Source organism: Exophiala viscosa (genome assembly GCF_022695815.1).
Source record: "Exophiala viscosa unplaced genomic scaffold EDD37scaffold_7, whole genome shotgun sequence".
Taxonomy (NCBI): domain Eukaryota; kingdom Fungi; phylum Ascomycota; class Eurotiomycetes; order Chaetothyriales; family Herpotrichiellaceae; genus Exophiala; species Exophiala viscosa.
The window spans coordinates 881,508-903,657 of record NW_026944359.1 but is presented as its reverse complement, the minus strand read 5'-3'; the positions used below and the strand labels follow the sequence as shown (position 1 = coordinate 903,657).

General features: G+C 51.2%; 8 protein-coding genes across 8 annotated transcripts; 1 reads left to right on the top strand and 7 right to left on the bottom strand.

The window, feature by feature from the left end:
* Positions 1-367: 367 nt before the first annotated feature.
* On the bottom strand, positions 368-4,597 carry EDD37DRAFT_633965 (RAM signaling pathway protein-domain-containing protein). Its single transcript, XM_062816821.1, has one exon. The coding sequence runs from the start codon at positions 4,140-4,142 to the stop codon at positions 795-797; it is 3,348 nt and encodes a 1,115-aa protein (XP_062669044.1). The 5' UTR covers positions 4,143-4,597; the 3' UTR covers positions 368-794.
* Positions 4,598-4,789: 192 nt separating this feature from the next.
* EDD37DRAFT_633964 (uncharacterized protein) lies at positions 4,790-6,733 on the bottom strand. The gene has a single exon (XM_062816820.1). It carries the CDS (start codon positions 6,582-6,584, stop codon positions 4,929-4,931), a length of 1,656 nt encoding a protein of 551 aa, XP_062669043.1. The 5' UTR covers positions 6,585-6,733; the 3' UTR covers positions 4,790-4,928.
* Positions 6,734-6,736: 3 nt separating this feature from the next.
* Positions 6,737-8,664, bottom strand: EDD37DRAFT_459889 (hexokinase). Its single transcript, XM_062812951.1, has 2 exons — positions 8,309-8,664; positions 6,737-8,265 (listed from the first exon to the last, which is right to left on the bottom strand). Exons 1-2 carry the CDS (start codon positions 8,483-8,485, stop codon positions 6,949-6,951), a joined length of 1,494 nt encoding a protein of 497 aa, XP_062669042.1. The 5' UTR covers positions 8,486-8,664; the 3' UTR covers positions 6,737-6,948.
* A 953-nt stretch (positions 8,665-9,617) lies between these two features.
* On the bottom strand, positions 9,618-11,369 carry EDD37DRAFT_651336 (uncharacterized protein; the record flags this gene model as incomplete). Its single annotated transcript, XM_062818345.1, has 1 exon — positions 9,618-11,369. One exon carries the CDS (start codon positions 11,367-11,369, stop codon positions 9,618-9,620), a length of 1,752 nt encoding a protein of 583 aa, XP_062669041.1.
* A 1,061-nt stretch (positions 11,370-12,430) lies between these two features.
* EDD37DRAFT_651335 (acyl-CoA thioester hydrolase) lies at positions 12,431-13,909 on the top strand (the record flags this gene model as incomplete). Its single annotated transcript, XM_062818344.1, has 3 exons — positions 12,431-12,730; positions 12,783-13,413; positions 13,467-13,909. The coding sequence occupies 3 exons, from the start codon at positions 12,431-12,433 to the stop codon at positions 13,907-13,909; spliced, it is 1,374 nt and encodes a 457-aa protein (XP_062669040.1).
* Positions 13,910-14,889: 980 nt separating this feature from the next.
* Positions 14,890-17,406, bottom strand: EDD37DRAFT_459762 (uncharacterized protein). Its single transcript, XM_062812950.1, has 2 exons — positions 17,270-17,406; positions 14,890-17,197 (listed from the first exon to the last, which is right to left on the bottom strand). The coding sequence occupies exon 2, from the start codon at positions 16,941-16,943 to the stop codon at positions 15,135-15,137; it is 1,809 nt and encodes a 602-aa protein (XP_062669039.1). The 5' UTR covers positions 16,944-17,197; positions 17,270-17,406; the 3' UTR covers positions 14,890-15,134.
* On the bottom strand, positions 17,397-18,739 carry EDD37DRAFT_459751 (ubiquitin 3 binding protein But2 C-terminal domain-containing protein). Its single transcript, XM_062812948.1, has one exon. The coding sequence runs from the start codon at positions 18,481-18,483 to the stop codon at positions 17,851-17,853; it is 633 nt and encodes a 210-aa protein (XP_062669038.1). The 5' UTR covers positions 18,484-18,739; the 3' UTR covers positions 17,397-17,850.
* Positions 18,740-21,067, bottom strand: EDD37DRAFT_459760 (amidophosphoribosyltransferase). Its single transcript, XM_062812949.1, has 2 exons — positions 20,965-21,067; positions 18,740-20,788 (listed from the first exon to the last, which is right to left on the bottom strand). The coding sequence occupies exon 2, from the start codon at positions 20,764-20,766 to the stop codon at positions 18,997-18,999; it is 1,770 nt and encodes a 589-aa protein (XP_062669037.1). The 5' UTR covers positions 20,767-20,788; positions 20,965-21,067; the 3' UTR covers positions 18,740-18,996.
* Positions 21,068-22,150: the final 1,083 nt, after the last annotated feature.

The window sequence follows — 22,150 nt, the reverse complement described above, 5'->3', positions numbered from 1 at the left end:
AGCAGAAACTCAACTTTTTCACGATCCAACAACGTTTTTCAAAAGTGCGTCAAACAACCATGAACCTGCGTTCGGCACAGCGCTTTCATCGCTTTCACAGCACCGGCTTTGGAAAACTCCAATACCTGAACAATCATACACATTTACCCATTCAAGTAATTCCTGGGGGTTTTTCACGACCCAACGACATTTCTTATAAGTGCTGGTCTCCACACTTTTGAAAGGGCTTGTTCGGCACAGCGCTCTGTATCGCTTTCAGAGCCACTCACTTTTCACAGTCCAAACGTGCTCCGAAGTAATAAGAGTTCGACCTCCATTGAGTACTAGATCCGTCGTCTACACTTCATATACACATTACTACCGTAGTAGTCTCATTTTGATTCATACTACTAATAATATACAACTACTGTAGCTCATTTGCTACATGCTCCGCTGCTGAGAACAGTAATTCTACGCGTACAAGGCCTGCCTCCTGAGTTCTCATATCCTATCCAGCCGTAAAACATCCATAATGCAGTCGCCATTCCGGCCGGCCATCCGGGCCAGACCAGTGAATACAATGGCGTACAGTGCAATGTACAAGAGGCATATCAACATATCGGTTCGTGAAGGACATGCCGTTTTCCCTCGGTTCACCCAATCGAATGTACCATATCCCGTTCAATCCTGCAAGGCAATGCGACCGGGTTTGGGTGACAGTAAACTCCATTTCGCACCCATGATGCCTTCATTTTCGTCGACCACGACGCGTAACCAACGCTGTCCGAGAGTCAAAATACCGCTGCTGCATTTCGTCATTGCCCCCGCCTGTTGATAAAATGAACGGTCCCAGCTTGCTGCATATTCAGCAGACTATCCGCCCGCTGAAACACATCACCCCTGAAGAACTGATCCCCATACGCACTGGCAGGCGTGCTGGGTATACCAGTATTCGGCACCGTGGCCTGCGCAGCAGGACCCAAAGCTGCAGAAAGCGGCGTGGCAGGTAGGGGTACGGACACCGGGCTGGAACCGTTGACCATGCCATTACCATTTGCCATTTGCCTCATAGCGGTGCTGGGCGTAGCTGTCGACGAGGATGATCCCGGGATCGTTGGGACAGGAATCAAAGGCGGCGGAAACGGGCTTTGCATAGGATAATTGCCAACTTGTGATGTCGTACTCTGATGGGCCGACGGATAGTGACCATTGACGCCCGTACCATTGATACCATTGGTGTACGTGTGTCCATTGAGCGGAGTCGGTTGCTGACTGTTCACTGTATTGAAGACACTAGGTGGAGGCATAGCCGCAGTGGCACTATCAGTGAGATATCGCCATGGACTAGTCTCTATCAGGCGTCCAGCCTCCCGACTAGCCTTTTGCACAGGTCGCAGCATTATGATGAGCTCTTGTGAAAGCAGTCGTAACGCTTTTGCTTCACGCATATCAGTTAGCAAGTCGATAAAGCTCATCAAAAAGTTTTTGCATAATGACCACAACGACGGATCATTGCGACCGGCCCCAGGGGCACTAGGCTCCTTGAGGCGCATGTTGACCAATCTGATCTGCAAAGCTTCACTGACATCAATGCATAGCTTGCAACGGTACACGAGGGTAGACCACAGCTCGTGCTTGGATTGCCGATTTTCCTCCGCCGCTTCCAGGTATCGTAGGAACTGTGCTTTGGCGACCGGAATCGTATGCAACGCAGCGTCATATGCCCGTGATAATGCAAGAAAGATCTGCTCGAACACAGCTTCTTCTTGAGCATCGGTCAAACCAGTCGATGGATTGACTCGAACAGCGTAAGTATTTGCCAGAGGAAGATTGAATCCTTCCCCAGAACGAGGGGTGCTGGCGACGGAGGTTGGTAGGCCACCCATCAATGCAGCACGCGAGCTAGACCTCGATCGCGTGCCGAAGCTCGAAGCTGAATTGAGGGTACCACTATTCGAGAATGTTGACGATGTGCCGGTCAAATTTCCTCCATTCAGAGTAGAACAAGTCAAGTGGATCGGAGTAGTGGTTGAAGGTAACACAGGGCCTGGTTGATATGCCGGGATAGTCTCTGCAAGCGGATGTTGAATGGCTGTGTCACTGCGCAATCTCCCACCTGGCCTCGAGGGCAGGTTTCTGTCTCGGGTAGGCGTCATTGCTCGAACCGGTTGAGAAGGAGTGCTGAACTCCTCGGGAATCGTCTGGATGGGATGTGTAGTGCCACTCGACATCTGTCTCCTGTGCCCGAAATGTTGAGTAACCTTGATAGCTGCACCGAAGCTCTGAATGGCATTTCTAACTTCAAACATGCTGCCGTAGAGCAGTAGCATCAGACTTCGCACGTATCGAGCATCGGTCCCAGCAACAATCTTCTTGACATTGTCCTGCAGTTGAGCTGTCACATGGGTGTACGCCATGATACAAGTTGCACAATCACGTCGAACCGTAGCCTCAATCTTGTCAACAGCATCTTCGTCCTCCACGTCAACCACGTCAGCTGCTTCCAAAGCCTCATTCAGCCGGTCGACATGGGTTGACGCGTTGAAAAAGGTAAATTCTAACGTACTTCTTCGGACATCTTTTCCTCTTATGGCAGCGATCAGGCCGGAGATCTGTGGATGAATTTGGTACAGGGCATATAAAATGCCTTTGGCACCCTCGATGACAGGATTAGTCCAGCCACTGTCGATCTTATGCTCAGGCAAGCTCGACAGCCGCTTCACAAATGCAAGCCTATGCTTTCTTGAGTCTCGTGGGCTACTAGGGCTTGACGAACTTGCACCACCCGGAGATGACAGGCCTCCATTGCGTTTGAGGACTGAACCGTGACTAAAGCCACGAAGATGACTGTTCCTGTTCACTTTGAGCTCGTCGATACTGTCCAAGTCTGGCTTTTCTCGCCTCATCATGCCCATCCTCTTATGACGGGCCGCTGCTGAAGCTTGGAGTACGCTCTCACTGTTGCTTCGATTCCTCTCGTTGCTGCCGCTGATCAGGGGTGCTATTCCTGGACGTCGAAGCGCAATAGACTGTGATCCTGAAGTCATGCGATAGTGAGAACGCATGGGTACTGGAGGCGCATTAAGTTGAAGTGGTGATGATTTGTTGCCTTCGGACCAAGATTCCATAGTACTTGTGCTTGGAATAACAGGAAATCGGCTGCTCAAGGTACGTTTCAGAGGTTTTGGGGTTTCCATAGGACTTTCGTCGACCTCGTTAGACAGCGCAACATCTATCGGCGTCATAGCTGGATGTGATTCTCTCAGGTATCGTTTGATCTCGGTTGTTATCACTGTTTCCCTTTCATGGTCGGTCATCTCTGAGAAAGCAACTTCTGATTCCTTTGCTTCAACCACCTTTTTCAGCTTGAACCGCAGGGGATTCTCTGCAATCTTCAATATCTGCAGTTTCGTCATTTCGCATAACTCGATGGGTAAATCTTCGATTCGATTATGCACGATAGAAAACACCCGTAGAGACTTCAGGTGTCGTATGTCGCTCGAAATCTTGCGAACCTTGTTGCGACTAATATCCAATATTTCCAACTGATTCAGCTTGTACACACCTCGTGGTATTTCCCTGAATACGTTGGACCGGATGTTGAGGTATCTTAGATGCGTGCAGTCCGAAAATCGCAGCGGGATATGCCATATTTGATTGTGAGACAGTGATAGTCTTTCCACCTCGGCTTTGATGAGATCAACCACGCTTTCCGGTAGCCTGGCTATGTTGGAATGACCTAGGTCGAGGGTCAACTTGGGTTTGACCACATCGCTGACTGCTTCGCTGCCTGCAAGAGCATGTTCCGTGTCTTGTCTCGCGTCTGCCACCTTTTTCTTGAACAGCTCGGCTGTGTCTTCAAGGGAAAGTAAAGTCAACTCGTTCTTGCCACTCTGCGAAGTTGGCTTCTCTGGTGATTTGGAGGGCGAATCTTCCAGCTGTTCCACAGCATCAACCCGTTGCCCTTGCAATCTGGTGTCTTCGCTAGAAGCTCGGGGAGGACGGTCATCCTCAAAACGAGCGGGTCGGCCGATCCTTGAGACGGCATCTTCGGGACGTAGCTGGGCTCGAAGGTTGTTCAAGTGGGGTAATTCTGGCTCCATTATGTTGGCAAGGCTGGTGTCTCTGAACCCTACGCCAGAAATAACGTCAACGGCCAGCATTGAGACGGCGAGTTAAGCGGTGGAGTGGCCAGCGCATCCACAGCATAGTCGGGCGTCAAACAAGGAAAGAAGGGAGGATATCTGGCTCGTGAATGTATTATGCTCCTGGCATCATTGGACCATCGCAGAAGTCTTCGAGAGGGGTAGTTGTGTCTGTCTCAATACCAGGCCGGCAAGTATTCTGGTCGTGCAACAAGATTGAGCTCGTGTTATCAGGACGCGGTGCACTGATCGTGGTTTAGGGGTGATCGACGGTTCGTCAGGAGGACAGTGCTCGTCGTCTGAAGGGTCCTTCAATTATATTACAGGTGATGTAGGCGTGGATCGAATGCGATTCTCTGCAAGCAGATGAAGACGGAGAGAATATTAGAATTAGCAGGCGTCTTTGATCGTGTACGGCGACGAGGAGAGTTGTTGTTGTTGGTCGAACACAGAATAGAAGAGCGCAGTCGAAGAGTGAAAGTAAGTGGCGCGCGCAACTCCTTTGTGACAGTCAGGCACGGCTCCCCGTTCCTGTTCCTGTGCCTGACGTGCCAAGTGCCTTTGCATTGGTCCGGCGCCTAAAAGAGCCTCAATGGCTTTAGCAGCCCCCGTTCTTCAGGCTTTATTTTGCTAAGTTAGGCGACCGTTGAAGTACAGTACCCCAGGGCGCTCATGGCTCGTATTTGACCAGGATCTACCCTTTGCCACCACGTGGTCGACAATCGCATTCATCAATTGCCCATATCGTAGTCGGCACTCGTCATGCATCAGGGATACAATAGATGATACGAGCATATTTATCATCTAACCACATTCTTGCTGGCTTCCATCTTCCATCAATCTCGTCTCCGTGCCATAGCCATGTAGCCCACCGTCAAGTATCCATTGCTCGTTATCCTCATTATCATCCTGAACTCGCCGCCAAACACTCTTTCTCTCAACTTCACGACTCTTGCCCTTGTCAGTACCCTCAGGTGCCTTCCATACCGGACGAACAAGCTTCCCAGTAGCAAGGAGAGGGTTGTTGCTAAAAGCGCCTTTGCCTCCAACACTCAGGTGCTGATCAGTAGCTTCATCTTCCTCATCATCGGCAACCTCAGATGTGTCCGGTTTGTCTGCCGTCGCCGGCGCCTTCTGCCGTTCAAAAGTCTTGACCAACTTGCCATTCTTGATGCTCATACTCATCACAGTCTTCTTCTTTTCCCACTCCGGGCGATCGGCCTCCTCCATCTCCCGTATATACTGTTGTTGCATCTTCAATGCTGCCGCTCTTTGTACAGGAGTCATCCATTGTGTAGTGCCGGGAGCAAGGCTTACATCGTAGTCAGCTGCTTCATCGTGCACTTTCGTCCGCTGAGCATTCTCCCGCTGGAACGCTAACAGCTTGTCACGATGCGCACGGGCTCGTGTTGCAGCCGACGAGGATTCGTCTCCAGAGAGTGCTTCAGGTGTCGAGCCACCAAAGACTGGCGTTCCTCTACCTGAATGTGACTGACCAACATTGTGCACAACCATTTTCTCAATGCCACGTTCCTCTTTCAGGGCCTTGATCATGCTGTTGACTTGTTCCTTCGTCAAAATCGGTGCGTCACAGAACGAGCATGGCTGGAGGCCCTCAAGAGCACATATGATCTTTCCACAGTTCAAGCAGTTCGGCGCTGTTTCAAACAGCGGATGTATTGAAGCATTGCATGGACACTTCCGCCTCTCTTTCGACAGTGCTGGGTTTGTGGAGAGCTCTAACGCTGCGATGGCTGCCGTAAGGTCGGCCACACTCGAGGTGGTTGTAGAATTTCCCTTCTGTGGAGTGGAGGCCCCAGACTGTGCCTGTGAATGCGGAGAATGAGCTGGCTTTTTTGCTTGCTTCGAGCGGACATTGGCGAACCCAAAATCAGATATCAGGTTGCCGGAGGCGGAAGGTGGTAGCTTTTGTGCCTTCTTAACAGGGGATGCTTCTCGTGAAGTCGCGGAAGATCCACCTCCATTGGTAGTCTGAGGAACTTGAAGGGCATCAGGTGTCTGCGAAAGGGAGAACTGGTTGTGGTCTCGAGACACAGGTCGTGAACCAGTTGGAGCGTAGCCGTCCGTCTCGTAATGTTTCGTATAACCGCCAGCCACGTTTCCATAGCCTTCAGGCACACGTGCAGGACCCGTGGAGTGGAGAGGAGCCTTTGACTTCTTCGGCGCCCTCTTTCTTGGACCAGTGGAGCCACCCTCATCAACACCGGGCGCTGATGGTTGAGGTTTGGGATCTTGGATGACGTTACTTCGCCTCGAATTGAAGGATGAAATGAATTCCAGTGCTTGCGGCGAATCTCCCAGCAGGTTTTTGAGATGATTAGCAGAGTCTTGTTTCGGTAGGGTTGTTGAATATGTGATGACCTCCTTGAGCGATTCGTCGTCGATGGGAAGAAGTCGCTGAAGGCGTGGCAGCGCCCATGACTGTAAATCGCCACTCATTCTCTTGGGGCGGTCGGACTGCCTCTTAATATAATCTGGCGGGGCAAGGCTTTCCAGTACGACACCAGGTGCACGGGTTGAAGAGAGATCGGAGACAGCGACTCTGTTGAGCACAAAGTAAAGTCTAGCAAGAGCATGGTATGCAGAAATATTATGTCGTAAGTTAGAATTCGATGACTCTTGAATATAAATTATATCCGTCACCCCAAGACTTCAGCCAAAAACTGTTCGCAACCAACAATTCTTAGAATGCAATCGTCCCATGCATGATTAAAGCCATGTACTCTCGCTTTTGAAAGCTCGTTATCAATTATGTAAATGCAACATTTGGTCGTCTCTTTGGCGGAAGATGGGAGCCAACCTACTACAACGGCTGATCCGAATTGTGCGCCACCAGAGCAATAAGAGCAGCACCCAGTCCGCTGCCATCCTTTGCCAGCCCTATTCTTATGCGCTTCTCATCTTCGCCAATACCTTCAGTCTCTCTGAATGCTTCACGAATGTACTCTTCGAAGCCAGGATAGTACTCAACCAAGCTGCCATCCACGCCGATATCTACCATCTCCTCTTCCTGCAGCTTGTTTGTCGCGAGAACCACACCACCAAGTGCAACAGCACTGAGTCTGGCTGCTCGTTTGCCAATGGCATGGACCAACATCTTGACTGCTACACAATCTTCAGTTGATGCAGCCTCAATCTTCAATTCCTTTTCCAGCGTCTGCTTGGTGATGCGCAGATGGTCGGACTGGTCTTCTTCCACGATCGAAAGAAAAGAGGTATCAATGCCCCATTGCTTAAACAGAGCACTGTCCTCGCCCACGGTAGTGGTACTTCTAATATCGTTGTCGTGCGAGGACGCGTCCTTAAACAATGCAATGCCCTCGTCTGGATGTTCGTGCAGGCTCAGTAGTGCCCGTCGGAGAATCTCTCCTAGAAACATGCCTGATACACGCTTCTCGAACATTTGAATGCCGGGATTTACCGATTCTCGATCCAGGTCAATGTCGTATGGGGTGTTGGGAAGCACTTTCAACGCGTTGTCGAAGCTACCCCATTCCGAGTTGATGACCATTAACCCCGTGGAACTGTCATAGTTGGCTTTGCCGCCCTCTGCTTCTTCGATAGCCTTCATCTTTTTCACCTTTTCAAGCTTTTCGACATAGGCACCGTTTGTGCCAGTGCCGAAGATAGCACCAATCAGAGTCTTGTGCTTGCCTGGAGACGTGTACGATCTGGCCATCAAGGTTCCTACTGTATCGTTAACAAGTGCCGCGACTCGAACTGGAAGTCCCAAGGCGTCAATCTCTTTTTGTAGCAGCCCACAAACATCCTGGCCGATTGCCTCTTGGATATCAAAACCTTTCGTCCACCGCATAAGATGTCCTTTATTGATGCCTACTTGGTTGACGGGAAAGCTGAAGGTGAACCCGAGGTCGAAGAACTCCTCCTCCACCACCCCATCCTTTCGGTGCTTCTCGAAATGGTCCTTGTGATGTGCCTTGAGGAAAGCCTCTATCTGTTTGGCAAGGAAGTGGAATAGCTCGTGCGAAGTCTTGGCTTCCATCAGTGTTCGGGGAACGGGTACTTTCGATTGTTGTAGCGAGAACGATTGATTCCCGTGCAAAGTGATGGAGCACACTCGGAAGTTGGTTCCGCCTAGGTCGACTGCAAGATATACACCCTGAGTCCGTCAGTGGTTGTCGCAGAGTAGCTTGCTATCCTACCTTTTCTGTGCCGTTGGGTACTGAGGTGACATATGTTGGAATCTGGCTCATCATGGCTCCTTGCTTTTCTAGGCCTTCCTCCATTTCCCGTATGAACTCTTTCACTCCTTTGTTCACATCTTCGGCAGTGTATTCAAACTGCGCAACCATGCGCTTAGCCTCAGCTTCGAGAGCCATGTTGGTGATGACCTGTGTGACCGGAAGTTCAGCCGAGAACAAAGATTTTGGCTTGCACTGAGTTCCAGGTTCTAGTCGTTCGTAGTACGCCTCCTGTCTGTAGACACTGTCTCCGAAGGGGCTGAGAGCGTTCTCCGTCGGTTCAGGTCTGTAGGAAGGGCTCGGAGGGGAAGGCTTTCGTGATCCAAAAAATTGTGCAACAAGAACGAGGAGAAGCACGAGGCCGGAGACGAGGTATAGAAGAGGAATACGTGATTTGACCGACAACTTGACTCGGGTTCTGTAATGTTCACTCCCAGGAATCCAACTAAGAATCCTCTGCGATGGAGTAGGAGCTTGCTGAATAGTATCGTTGTGGGATGACTGACTGGAAGCCAGCTTTGCTATTAGGGCTCAAGGCCTGTATGGATGTGGTGAGGGGCGCAGGAACAAATATGGATAATTCAAGATGTCAAGGAGGGGCAGAGCCAGTGGAATGGCATGCCAGGGCAAGGTTTAGGGTAGCATATGCGGTAGTTCTATAGGTGAAAGCCTGGAGGAGCGCTGAGGAGTAATGCTTGAATGGTGATGATGTCGCATCGAATGAAGTCTGTTGGAAGCGAGTGACCTCGGTGGCTTGGGGAATTATTTTACTGTTGGAAATTCTATGACCAAATGCCATGCGCTTCCGATTAGTGACGTTTAGGCGAGGAGAGCCGATCACAGCAGCAGCTGTTTCAGAGTACAGTAACTGGCACCGCCTTGACTTTCAAAGGACCTCCGGGTGATGAGCTCACACTCTTCCTCCTTACTCATCACATATACCACAAACCGGCAATCGTCTTCCAGAACATCCAGTCGGTTCGATGCTCTCAATTTGGATGTGACATCCGTCAAAAGCATGAAGATGGGTATATTTACACTAACCATAGAAGTGTCGCATGCCAATGTGGCTGTCACTATACATGCATCGCCCTTGCTTTTTTGGCCCGTCAAAATCGTCCCGAATCAGCTCACAATTGGGCCTGAAAGCAACAGTATCGTGGTACTGCTCGTCCCTAAGAATACCTCCCGAGATGCGGGCTCTGGGATGCCAGTTGCCTGTCTCTGTCAAAACCCCGAACGCCATCGCCATGCCCAACCATCCGTTTCATCAAAAAAGCATGTCATTCGAGTCATCATTCAACGATTCCCTATCCATCATCTCGTAGTCGTCCAGTGTCTTTCTCTTCTTCACTTCCATGGCTCGTGCGCCGAGGCTCGTCATATCAAGCTTCGCCGTGTCCGAAGAGTGCTGTCGACCTCCCCAGGAGAATCGTTTCATGATGCTGCCCCTGCGTTGCGGCTTGGGACTGGCATCAGATCGACCAACATGTGATGAAGATGAAGATGAGCGAGTAGGAGGACAATACGACCGTCTGTCGGAAGTTGGTGAGATGGGAGTCGGAAGCCTTTCTCGTGGAAGTGAATGATTACCGGCTGTTTGCTGAATTATTGGATCCTCGTTGCTGCTCGAGCTGATATCACTGGGGTCGAGATCCCATCCATCACCAAACAGCTTCATATCTGGATCCCTTTCGTACATGATCTTCATCTCAAGCATATCCTCTTCCCCACGTGGGACAACGCTAGCTCGTCGCTTCCACATGTGCCACAAGAGATGGTCCGTTCCTAGCACGTCGGCCAGGGAAGTGTTTGATGGACTTTCCTGAAGATTGCTCGACATGAATGCTGGCCAGTCGTCGGGGAAATATTCTCTGTCTGAGTTGCAAAATATGCTTTGAGAAGGCTGAAGTACATTCGGCTGGCCGAGGTCGAGGAGGGAGGTGGTGCTACGGGCAGGTGAGCCATTTGTACCAAGTCCTGCGCTGTCGGATTCCTCCTCAAGTAGCAGTCCAATTAATGCGTCTCTTGACCAACCAGCTTCGAGGTCCAAAAGGAAGTCGTGCCTTTTCCTGCAATGGTCAACCTGGTCACCCAACACAGGGGCTTGCTCATGCTGCCTCAGCGGATGCATGCGGATGACATTCTGAGTAAGCCAGGCTCGACCACCAATGATATTCTCCCGCTCGATTGTGCAACCTTCTTCCATAGGTTCATCCAGGGCCATAATCATTGACACATCACTCCTCTGCGATGGACTGCCTGCATAGCTAGGCAGTAGGGGAGGTGATTCGGCTAATTTGTCGGTTTCGTGAAATATACCAGTGACATCAACCGGGTCTTGCCCATTGTAATACACTTCTGAGGCTCTCAGTTCTGTTGCACTTCCAAAGTCATTGATACGCTGTGATGTGACACTAGGCATGTATCCCACACAGTAATTAGCCTGAGTGTTGACGTCCAAGGCGAGATCAAATAGATCATTGCTGGGGGCTTTGTTAGTGAAGAAGTCTTCCCTCTCTGACGTACCCTCGAGCAGCGTAGTGGTAGCAGTTTCGAGCACCCTTCTAGGGTTCCCTGATTGCTTCGACGACCACAGAGGGCGCAGCTTACGTGCTCCTTCCAGATCCCGAACACCGTTAGCGACGGTCGTGAACAGACCTCTGTGGATGTCTAAAGTCCTCCTGTAAACATCATTGCCGGTGTTATCGTCACCGGTGGGGGGCGACCGCGCCGAGAAGGTTCCCAACCATTTGAAAACACTTGGTATAAGGCTTGACTGTTCACGAAATCTCTGGGTATACCGCGAAGTAAAGGTTGAGGGGCTTATATCAGACAACCGTGTCACATTGGCCTCCTCGAGGCACTTGAGCCCAGCAGCCACTTTCGTTGGTCGAGACACGATACTGCTACGGATGCCAATGTCGAGCAATGCCATGAACGTTTCTTCGTCCAATGAGGACAAACCTGGCGGCTTCTGCTTCGGGTAAACACTGTCCTTCGAGTTCTCGAGCTGCAGCATCTTCTGGTCATTTGAGATCAAAGTCCGATGAGCATTGCTGCATGTCACCCTGGGAAGAGGCCGTGAAGAGACACAACGACTTGATCTTGTGGTGACTGATAGGGGCATTATGGACCAGAGATGGTCGCTGGGAAGCTTGACAGCTGATGGTGTGTTCTTGGGCACCGTGACCGAATGTGACTCGCCTACAAAGTGCAAATGCAGTCCAACACGTTGAACATGCTTTGTTGACATGTTGGAAGGACAGACAGCCGTTAGGTTGTCATCACTCACAGACTGAACCCGTATTAGTTGCAAGGTGCTGCGAACCGGGATGGAGTATCATACTCTCAGCTGGAACTCCATCTCCATCACTCTTTCAGAAGTCATGTCCCGCACACCCTGCAACTCTGTGTGACACGTATCGTACCCGAGGTCTCTCCATAGCTAGACGCATCAGGATCAGTCAAGTCAACTCCCGGATCGGCTTACCTCAGCGTCTGCGATGCGATCTGCGATGAATCTTCTGACATCCTGCGGGCCAAGCAAGTTCGTTTCTATATCATCAGCAAATGACAATCGCAGTAGCCAGACGAGATTTTGTGATCTTGGAAACCATGAAGAAAAGTGTGTCTGCAGAGGAACCTCGTCTGATGACACATCAACACAGTCATCCTCACACGAGATTTTGACAATGATTTTGGTATGAAGGTGAATCCGGGATCTTCGATGTAGAAATGAACAATCTCCCAGTTCAAGCTCGACATCCCGCATCATGATAGCTCCATTACGGCTCAAACATTGGGTGCAAAGAAGGTAGAAGGTGTTGTTGACCGGGACGGAATTTATATTCCCCCTGCCACGTCCGACGAGTTCCATACAGCGATCAAATTGCCCCCCGCCTGCGGCCTACGATTATTCCCGGCCTCATCTCTTCTTTTGCATGTGCTTTTAACTAAATTGTTCCGCCAATAAGCGTGACTCATTTTCAGCTTTGGTGCTTTTGACTGCCATCCTATTCCCAAACAATGTATAGCGACGAAGAGCTTCATGAGGTCTAAGTACTGACCTTGGTCTCTTCAATGGCTCGAACTATCCTCTTGCACTTGCCGAGGACGCAAGTTCTCAGGCGCACACTGCCCTATCTCGCGAACACCACATGCTCTCCGTCGCGGTTTTTCCACCTAACATCGGCCCAACATACCGATGGCGTGTTCAAAGAGCTCACCGAGATGCGCGTCCGCAAGCCCTGGATCGAGGCTCTACGGGAAAAGAGAGAAGCGGACAAGAATCCTACGCCTGCTCAGGTTGAAACTGTCAAGCCAGATGTGACTCCCAAAAAGATGTCGGACAGCTATACCAGCGTCGTTCTGCCTCTAGCTGTCAGTGTTGTTATGACTACATTTCTGCACTTACCAATGTTTTCATTGACAGAAAGACCCGTGGATGCTGGACACCTACGCCAACTCCCACGGACAGATACGCACCGGCGCCTTGCTGATGGACCTCGATGCGTTAGCTGGAGTTGTGGCGTATAGGCACACTGGCGAAGGCGTGGCCACGGTGACCGCCGCGGTAGACCGAATCACGATCAAAAACCCAATCAGAGAAATATGCGATTTGGAGCTGAGTGGTGAAGTTACTTTTGCGACTGGCAGAAGTAGCATGGAGATCACTCTACAGATCGCAAAAGCCCCAGAAGAAGGTCACCATGTTGGTACGGAAGATGTTTTTATGACTTGCGCTTTTACGATGGTTGCCTTGGATCCCAACACCAAAAAGCCAGTCAACATCGCTCCGCTAGAGGTCACCACACACAATGAGAAGGCTCTCTTCGCCAAAGGAGAGGAGAACTACAAGAGGAAGAAAACGATGAAGTCTTCGCATATCCTTACCAAACCTCCGGATGAGGAAGAATCTGCTCTGATCCATAAAATGTGGTCGGAATCACTCGCCTACGCTGATTCCAGCAATCCTAAAAGCCAACCGAGCAACGTGACTGCAATGTCCAAGACTCAAATACACAGCACGCAGATAATGCAACCCCAGATGCGCAACAGACACAGTGAGTAGATCTGAAACCTCTTTCAAGGCCACTACTCAAAGCTTTTGTGTTAGACTTCATGATCTTCGGAGGCTTTCTTTTGAAGACCACATTCGAACTTGCTTTCACTTGCGCAGCTTCATTCTCGCACACACGACCACGGTTCATTAACCTTGACCCCAGCACATTCGAAGAGCCGGTCCCTGTGGGGTCAGTCCTCTATGTCGCAGCAGGCGTGTCATATACGGAACCCGATCCTAGCGGGGGCACGCGCATCCAAGTCATGGTTCGAACTCATGTGCGCCCAGTCGAGCATCAAAATACTGAGAGGAAGTCCACCGGGACATTTTTCTACACTTTCCTGTCACCAGACAACGTCAGCGTCCTACCTCAGACTTATAGCGAATTCATGGGCTGGGTGGCTGGCAGAAGACGAGCTCAAAGTCTAGCTGCTACGCTGGCTGCAGATCCACATCCTCCACTTTCAGTGACCCAGGCCGAGCCACTGACAGAATAAGAGGCGGTAACCTCTCCTTGGAACAATCGAACACATCACTTCTGCTCCGAAAGGTGAGTCTCAGGACTCGTCATTCAAGCAACTGCCAAAAGCTGAGGATGGCGAAGTGCCTTCGTCGAACCCGCTGGCAAAGACGAGCTTGGATGCACGGTCTGCCGTCCTATAAGGCCTCTTCGGTCCACACAGATCCCTTGTGCGGATTCTGAGAACACGCACCGCCTCGTAATGCTTTGTCAAGGCATCATTAACAAGCATCATGAAGCATTCCGGCGTTATTTAGCGGAGTGGAAGTGCGGACCAATTTGCGACAGTCGGCCATAAGCTGGCCAGCGTCAGTTCAGCCCTTGCATGACCTATTGAGGTCCCAAAACGAGGAGAGCGATGTAGCGACCCCCGAACGATGGAACGAGCTGATAGGAATGCCCTCTGAGGACGAGATATGGAAAGAGTCTACTATTGAAGAGATCTGGAGCGCTTATGATGTCCGCTCCCCAGAAATACTCATTATACTGCCTGATAAGGCAGGTTCATCGAAGTCTGACTTCAACTTTACAACCTCACATTACTTCATCCTCGGCTCTTCTCTGGCCTGATTTTACCCAGGACACTCCGTTTTCTGTGTCTCATTTGAAGGATCTGCTCGCAGAGCAAGTCCCTGATGCCGAGGTGCCTCTGCCTGTCTGCGAGATCCTTTTCCATGCACTTTTTCGTCTCACTATCGGTAGGCCGGTTTGATCAAGTCAATGCGGCACTTCCCTCCACTGGGATCAATGAACATGGCCGCGTCCGCTTCATTGCCCCTACGAATCCGACTCCATCGCAAGCCAGTTTGTCGCGGTATCTGTACTTGAAGCAGACAAATCCTGCCGCTGTCTTAGTCTGATACACGGGATAACGCTGCGCACATCTGATTGCGCAATAGTCGGGTCGCGTTGTACTGAAGTCAGTTCTGGCGGGGCCAAAATCTTTTGTGGCGCAGATTCGCATGAGGGCGTCGTCGCGCTCGATGAGATGACAAACGGCGGAGGCAAGACCCAGTCGCCAATCTCAGGCTGTGTCCTGCCCATAATGACGCCTGCTCGATGTCATCGGGAATGGCGATAAGAGCTTCGGTTCTGGAATGCCGTGCCTTCGAGTGCTTCGCCATTGCTTGGGATCGTTCCGCATGGCAGCATGTGCTGGCGTGAATCTTTGTGTTGTGTTTCTTCCGTCAACACCATGGGTCTCAGTCATTGTCGTACCTTCGACTCCTCCTCCGCCGCTGCCGATCCGGATCTTGACCTCTCGACTCCCGTCTCCGCCGTCTCCTCTGGTCATCGTCATCGGACCCATTCTGGTCCTGTGCCTGTGACATATCCCTCCTTCTCCTCGTCTCCCCTCCCACCGCCGCTCCATTCGTATCTCTCCTGGACCTCCTCTTCTCCTTATGGCCAGGCGGCTTCAGATCCTTCGCATACTCTTCCACTCTAGGACACTGGCTAAGCAGCACCATCTCCGTCTCACCCAACTTGGCCTCAGGAATTTTATCCTGCCCTCTTTCCCTTCTTTCGGAACGATCCGTCCAAACAACCATCAACCCATCACCCCCCGTCCCAGGCACAACTTCCGTGTCAAATGTCCAATCCCGCAGTGCTGGCGGATCATAAACACCCCGATCATTCACACCTGGTCCCTGCAACCCCAACCGACACCGAACACTAGAATGGATATACTCGTTCGTATTCTTGAGTCGCCTGTCTGTCTGTCGCCCATGAGGATCAACGCGATAATACCCTCCCGGCGTCCTCGTCTTACTCCCAGCCAGAGCATAAATGCCCTTGAGACTGTTATATATCTCCCCAAAACTCCACAACCTGTTCTTCTGCCCCGTCTCTTTATAATACCGTTTCGTCAAATCCCACTGCTCCATCAAGAAATTCGGCCGGAAATCCAGAAACGGCTCGAGCTTACTGATCATCCAAGCCAGCGTGATATTCGCAATCTCTTGATCTTCATAACCCCCGCCCACGTTACTGTGCACGCCCGGAAACCACACCTGTACCAAGTTCGTCCGATCACTGTCCCGTTTCTCCCAAAGCGCCGGCATGAACGGTCCCCTCCGCTCATCCAAGGCAAGAGCCTGGAACGCATTCTCCACCTTTGGGTTCAATCGCGTATCGTAGAATTCATACTGATGCATACCACGACTCTGCAACCCAAGATTCTCAAGCCATCCCACCCTAGGAATGCCCAGGCTTCCGACCGTATCCCAGCAACAAATCGCTTTGATCGGTACTTCCAGCGTCGTCAAACCCTGTCGTACCAATTGATGTGCATAATGCGCGTCGAAAGGTCCTTTATTTGGGAATGGCGAGTCCGGAAACTTACTGACGTACCGGTCATCGGCGCGGTGTTCCCAATCGTCGAAGATCTCGTTGAAGAACGGTAATCCAGAACGTGTAAGAAGACCCAAATCACCAATCATACCGCCTATACTTCGCGCCGTGAATGCGCCGCGTGAGAACCCGATCAGAAATATCTCGTCGCCCGGTTTCCAATTGATAGCGAGGTAGGTATACGCTTGCCGCACGTTCTCTTTCAGACCGAACCCTGTAGCGCCTCCGACGGCGCGGGCAGCGGGACCGCCCATAGTGCCCACGCCGGCCTGGTAATTCACGATCTGAGGGATGCCATCTCTTGAAGTGTCCTTGATAGCCCAGCCTATGCGCGACACATTTGAGGGCGGCTGTTTCTCGCCGTTGTTCATGATCCCGTTGTCCGCGTTGAGCCAGGTCCCGTCGCACGTGACGATCAGACGCTTGCGTGGTCCCGGCAGGGGACGCTCGCGCGTGCCTGGCATGGGGCCTGCCGTCGCGGACAACGGAGGAGGTTCGATGCGCGATTGTGGTCTGCTTGCGATGGCGCTGAGGGGTGGAGGTGGAGCGAACACGCCTGAACCGTGCGTGCTCGTGGGATAGCCCGGTGGGCGGGAACCTGGGCGCGGCGGCGCGAGGCCACTGGCAGTTGAGGATCGTGCGCCGGGAGGACGGGACATGGTAGAGGACTACTCTGTGTCTGTGCGCTTGCAGTATCCTATATCATAACATGACATCGACAGCCCGGTCAACTGGTGGTGAATGGTATGTTTGCTTCTAGCAGGCAAGGCCGCCTTCGTCCGGAAATTTGATGCTGCAACGAGGATTCCATCGACTCGGGTTGGCGGTCTCCAAGTGCTTGACGAGAAGAAACCAGAAGTACAGAAACAGGAACAGAGAGGATCATTGTACAGAGTCCAGGTGGATTGCGAAACTCAGGTATGCACCACAGTAACTTCATCATTATTCCCAGCCCGCTGGTTTCTGTTCTTGTGACTGACTGCGCCCCGCCAATAAATGAAACTCGTAACCAGCCTCCCCTTTGGACGACGCCAACAAACACCCCTACTGAGTATGCTCCGTAAACACCACTAAACGTTAGTTCATGCCGATGCCGATATCTCGCGAACTCAGGCCTAGGGGCATTGTCTGCGCCTTCCCTATTTTAGCCACGACTTCTATCATGAGGGTGGCCAGCATTACTTACCCCCACATATCTATCTCATCCTACACTGACTACTAGTAAGGCACAGACTTCTGGTGCAGATACAAGGAGTATCCAATGAGTACACTAGGCTTGAAAAAGAGAAGTGTGTTTAATACATGCTCTGCTTGAACGACCAGAATCAAGCTCGGATAGGTACTCATAGCATACGACTCCCATACAAGAATAACCTCCCTGACCGTGTCAACAACGGTGACTGGACTCGCTAAGGAAATGCAACCTAGTGAAACGCTCCCTCATACTTCTTCCAAAGTCTCCTGACCTCTACAATACTGATCTCATGCCGCCAACAATTTGAAGCCGTGCAGCAATGTCCCCGCTTCTCGCTCACAAGGCTCTCATCTCTCGACAGCACCCGGTCTTCATGGTGAGTACGTCATATAGAGACCAATAGGACATGGATTGTAGTCTTGAAACCATTCAAGGCTGCTGTCTGTGCTGCTCATGGTGACACTTATTCTTCCTGGTACACAAAGAGTGCTTCCTAAGGAGTATGCGTTGCCTGGTTGCATACTCTTCGAACAAGGAAAGCCATGTGGGTCGCCTCCCATCGGTTGATTGTCATAAGTCGTGTTTCCCTCGACTGCACCATTGCCCATAGCGGACAGGGAGAAGCTGAATGTGCCGAATCCGTCGAGCTTGAAGTAGGACGAGCTCAATTGATCCAGAGTGGGAAAGAGAAACTCGAGGGTGCAAGTCTGGCCGCTGCGCTCTGCCGGGACATCAAAGTTGAAGATGTTCGAAACGTCACCAGCTGTAATGTTTGGCACCAAAGTGTCTGGGTATGCGGTTTTCGGGTTGCTGGCTGAGATTGGTATGATCAGGTGAGGGAATTCGAAGTCAGGTAGCTCTGGGAGATTGCCAGGGCAGGTACAGTTCTGTCTGGGGTGGATGGCTTTGTGAACTGCGCTGACTGCATGATCAATGGCGTCAAAGAAAGGGAGAGCGGAAATGCCACCGCAGAAGGCAGCAATGAGCAGGAGCAGGAGACGCATATTGATGAAGCGAACGAACGTGTTTGATGAGTTTCGGATTCAGGACAAGCCCAGAGAATCTCCAAGAGTCCAAAATGTTGTCAGTGTCATTGTCGAGGTGGTAAGCAAGGAAGCAGACGTCGCGAAGCAGCAGGGAGGGCTCATGACCTTTATATGTGGTAGAGGAAGCGACCACCTAGCCCTGGCAATATCAATATGAGAAGGCGCGATGGTGACTTGTGTCACACAAGCACAAACAACAATCATAAAGCGATTTGGAAGCAAACCCTCCAATGCAACGGAGACTTCATCCACATCCATAGTATCGGGTCTGAAGAATGGTCATGTGAATACTGTCGATTGCACAAAACGAGGCGCCTCATTTTGATCAACTCCTCTGATTCAACTATATTCAGAGTACGGGGCATCATCTTCTTCCAGACACGCCATCCTGGCAACCTACAATATGGCATTTGCCGCGCCCAGTCAACGCCCGACGCCTTTGGTCAATTTGCAATTGCAAATTGCATCCTGTCAATGAGCAAAGTCGCCCAAATTATGCAGGCTCATGTCCATGCGATCTCGCACAGACGGACTTTCGTCTTCATGAGATGTCGAATTGCGATGTGAAAGACCATTGGCTTGGATGGACAGCTTCCTGCTCCCATCACCGTTCGTGGCCGGCACGATCCTGCCTTTTTCCGTGACAACTGCTCCATTTGTAGCCAGCTCGATCTGGTCTTCGCCGGCGACACCTTGTGCAACGGCTCGTCTGGCTTCGTCCATGACCTTCGATTTGCGTGTCTGTCCTCGGACTCTTTCCAAGTGATCAAAATATCCTTCATCGACCGGCGTGATATAAGACCCGCAAAAGACGCCGACCTCGAAATTCGTAGGGGCATCTTTGCTGTCGGCTTCCCGGGCTGCGTCGACGCATGCAGCCTTCAAGTCGTCAAGGCTCTGGTAGATGACACTGTCCGCCCCAATATGCTTGGCAATCTCCTCCGCCCCATGATAGTTGTGTGCTACCAACTCCAAAGGCGATGCCAAATCAATTCCGTAGATATGGGCGTGGGTGATAGGAGGAGCACAACTTGCAAAATGAACCTTTTTAGCACCAGCTTCTCGTGCCATGGTTACAATCTCTCGGCTGGTGGTGCCTCTGACGATACTGTCGTCCACTAAAAGAACGTTTCGGTCCTTGAACTCCATGGCCATAGCATTCAACTTTCGCCTCACACCTCTTTGTCGTGCCTGTTGCTCGGGCATGATAAAGGTACGGAAAACATATCGATTCTTGACAAATCCTTGACAGTACTCTTTGTCCAATGCTTTCGCCACAACCGCCGCCGAGGTGACTGATGTTTCGGGTATGGGAATCACCACGTCGATGTCTTGCAGTTGTTGAGGGCTGAGCATGCGTTTGACCTGTGCCGCAAGTCGCAAGCCCATATGCTGTCGACTGCGGTGTACACTGATGCCATCCATGACGGAATCGGGTCGTGCAAAATACACGTATTCGAAGATATCGGGCGCATAGTCCTTGCGCTTCTGCACTTGCCGGAAATGGGGCTCGTGACCCTTTTGAATAATGACTGCTTCACCAGGAAGGATGTCACGGACGATGCCAAATCCCAGCTGTACCAGCGCAACAGACTCTGATGCCATCATGTAGTCTTTTCCTTCACCGTCCAACGAATCCCTGGATCCGAGAATGAGAGGTCGGATACCGTAAGAATCGCGGAACCCGATCAATCCATAGCCTGCAATCATGGCAGTGCAGGCCCAGCCGCCCTTGCATCTCTCGTACATTCTGCTTAAGGCCGCAAACACATCGTCCTCATTGACACGAGCTTTACCGGTCTCGTTGAGTTGATCAGCGAATATGTTGAGCATCAGCTCGCTATCGCTGTCGGTGTTGATGTGTCGATGGGCTTCAAGGTCCAGATATCTCTTCAATTCGGGGGCATTTATGAGGTTGCCGTTATGTGCCAGACATATTCCGTACGGGCTATTGACGTAGAAAGGCTGAGCCTCAGCATTCGCACTGCTTCCTGCTGTAGGATATCTGAGATGACCTAAACCCATGAATCCAGGGAGATCCACCACCCGGGAGCCGTTGGCAAACACGTTTGCTGCCATGCCATTGCCCTTGCACTGGTAGAATCTCCCCCCTGTTGCGCATGTCGCAATACCACAAGCATCTTGACCACGGTGTTGAAGGAGATAGAGGGCCTCGTGTAGCTCGTTGGCAGCGAACTGAGAGGAGGTGTTGGCAAGGATGAGAGCGAGAATGCCACACATTTTGAAGGTGTTCTAGTGTAATCTAGCAAGAACAGTCAGTCAACCAGACTCATTGCGCGTTTTGCAGTCATGTATGTGCTCCTAGTGCGCCCGATCAGATCCGTTCTTCTCATCAAAATTGATATGAAGTCTAACATCTAAAAATAAAAAGGTCTCATCTTTCGGGCAGGTTTGTAAGGGGTCGTGCCGTGTACGTACCTAATGAAGCATGACCAGGCGCAAACAAAGACCAAGGAATCGCTCAAATGGAGCACGCGAGGATCGCTGGAAAGTGGGCGGATTCGAGGATTGATCTGCCTCGGATCGAGGACTGGTCAGCGGAGGAGGGACAGACTGCACAGCAAAGGCGCGCCTGCGGAGGATGAAGATGAGAGATGAGAGAGACGTGTCTGCTGGATCTGTCGTAGAGTCGACATGACTGAAGTTTTAGGAAGAAGCCGAGCCAACGTAGAACTGCGCTTCTAAGTATTTTTCTGGTCGCGGCGGCGGCATGAAAAGGTTTCGGGAGACCCCTCTGGTCAGTCCGCAATTCTCCTTTTCCTAGTGGTTGCCGTTAGGATTTTTTTTCGCTATGCCAGAGGGAACCCCACCAGCCTTCATCATAGCGGCCCTTTATCGGCTTATCGGCATGTGGTAATGCTGGGCATTGCAGGGGCGGAAGGTGTGCCGATAGGTGCCCGGAACATCAGATATTCCTGGCAGTCAGGGGCTAGGGTCCACCTCAGCCTCGTCGCCGGTAGTGTGTGCAGACGACGATGCTGTTACTGTCTTCTTCCATTGTCTTGAGGTGCTCTTTGATAGTGTCTGAGACTGGTATCTTCGAAGATCATGTTTCTGTCACGGCACTTGTTAGACTGATGGCAGAAGTATACCTCCCCGCTTGACCTTGGGCCTGTGAGACACAATGGGCACCCGTCATAGTCGCCAAAACAAACATGCTCTAAGACTGGTATTGTATGATCGAAATGCAAATCCCTGACATCTCATATTGCTTTGTTTTGCAAGACCAAGACCAAGACCATGACCATGACCATGTTGCAGCATATAATCATCAATGTCTCTTGCTGTACTCGTTAGTCACTGTGAGAGGATTCATGAACAAAGGCGTGCGTAGAAATGTCTGAGTATAAGGTAATGAAACAACGAATGTGGTCAACAGAGACCGCTGGAAAACGGAGAGATTGAGACCTGTAGTGCGTGCGATTTCTGTTTTCTATCGACGTTGTGCTCAACGCTCTGCTGTTCGAGACAGGATAAACATTTCTCACACTCTCCGTCGTCTTGCACAATGAGTGTCTTACGCCTCTCGTCGCCTGGACACCATGCTGTCTTTGTCCCCTAAGTCGTCTCGCCTTGCCTCAGGTGCTGCCATTCCTTTCTCTTG

Coding starts and splice junctions, on each gene's coding strand:
- EDD37DRAFT_633965 (XM_062816821.1), bottom strand. CDS start 4,142: ATGCTGGCCGTTGACGTTATTTCTGGCGTAGGGTTCAGAGACACCAGC.
- EDD37DRAFT_633964 (XM_062816820.1), bottom strand. CDS start 6,584: ATGAGTGGCGATTTACAGTCATGGGCGCTGCCACGCCTTCAGCGACTT.
- EDD37DRAFT_459889 (XM_062812951.1), bottom strand. CDS start 8,485: ATGGCTCTCGAAGCTGAGGCTAAGCGCATGGTTGCGCAGTTTGAATAC. Junction 8,266..8,308: donor TACCCAACGGCACAGAAAAG/GTAGGATAGCAA, acceptor TGACGGACTCAG/GGTGTATATCTTGCAGTCGA.
- EDD37DRAFT_459762 (XM_062812950.1), bottom strand. CDS start 16,943: ATGTCCCGTCCTCCCGGCGCACGATCCTCAACTGCCAGTGGCCTCGCG.
- EDD37DRAFT_459751 (XM_062812948.1), bottom strand. CDS start 18,483: ATGCGTCTCCTGCTCCTGCTCATTGCTGCCTTCTGCGGTGGCATTTCC.
- EDD37DRAFT_459760 (XM_062812949.1), bottom strand. CDS start 20,766: ATGTGTGGCATTCTCGCTCTCATCCTTGCCAACACCTCCTCTCAGTTC.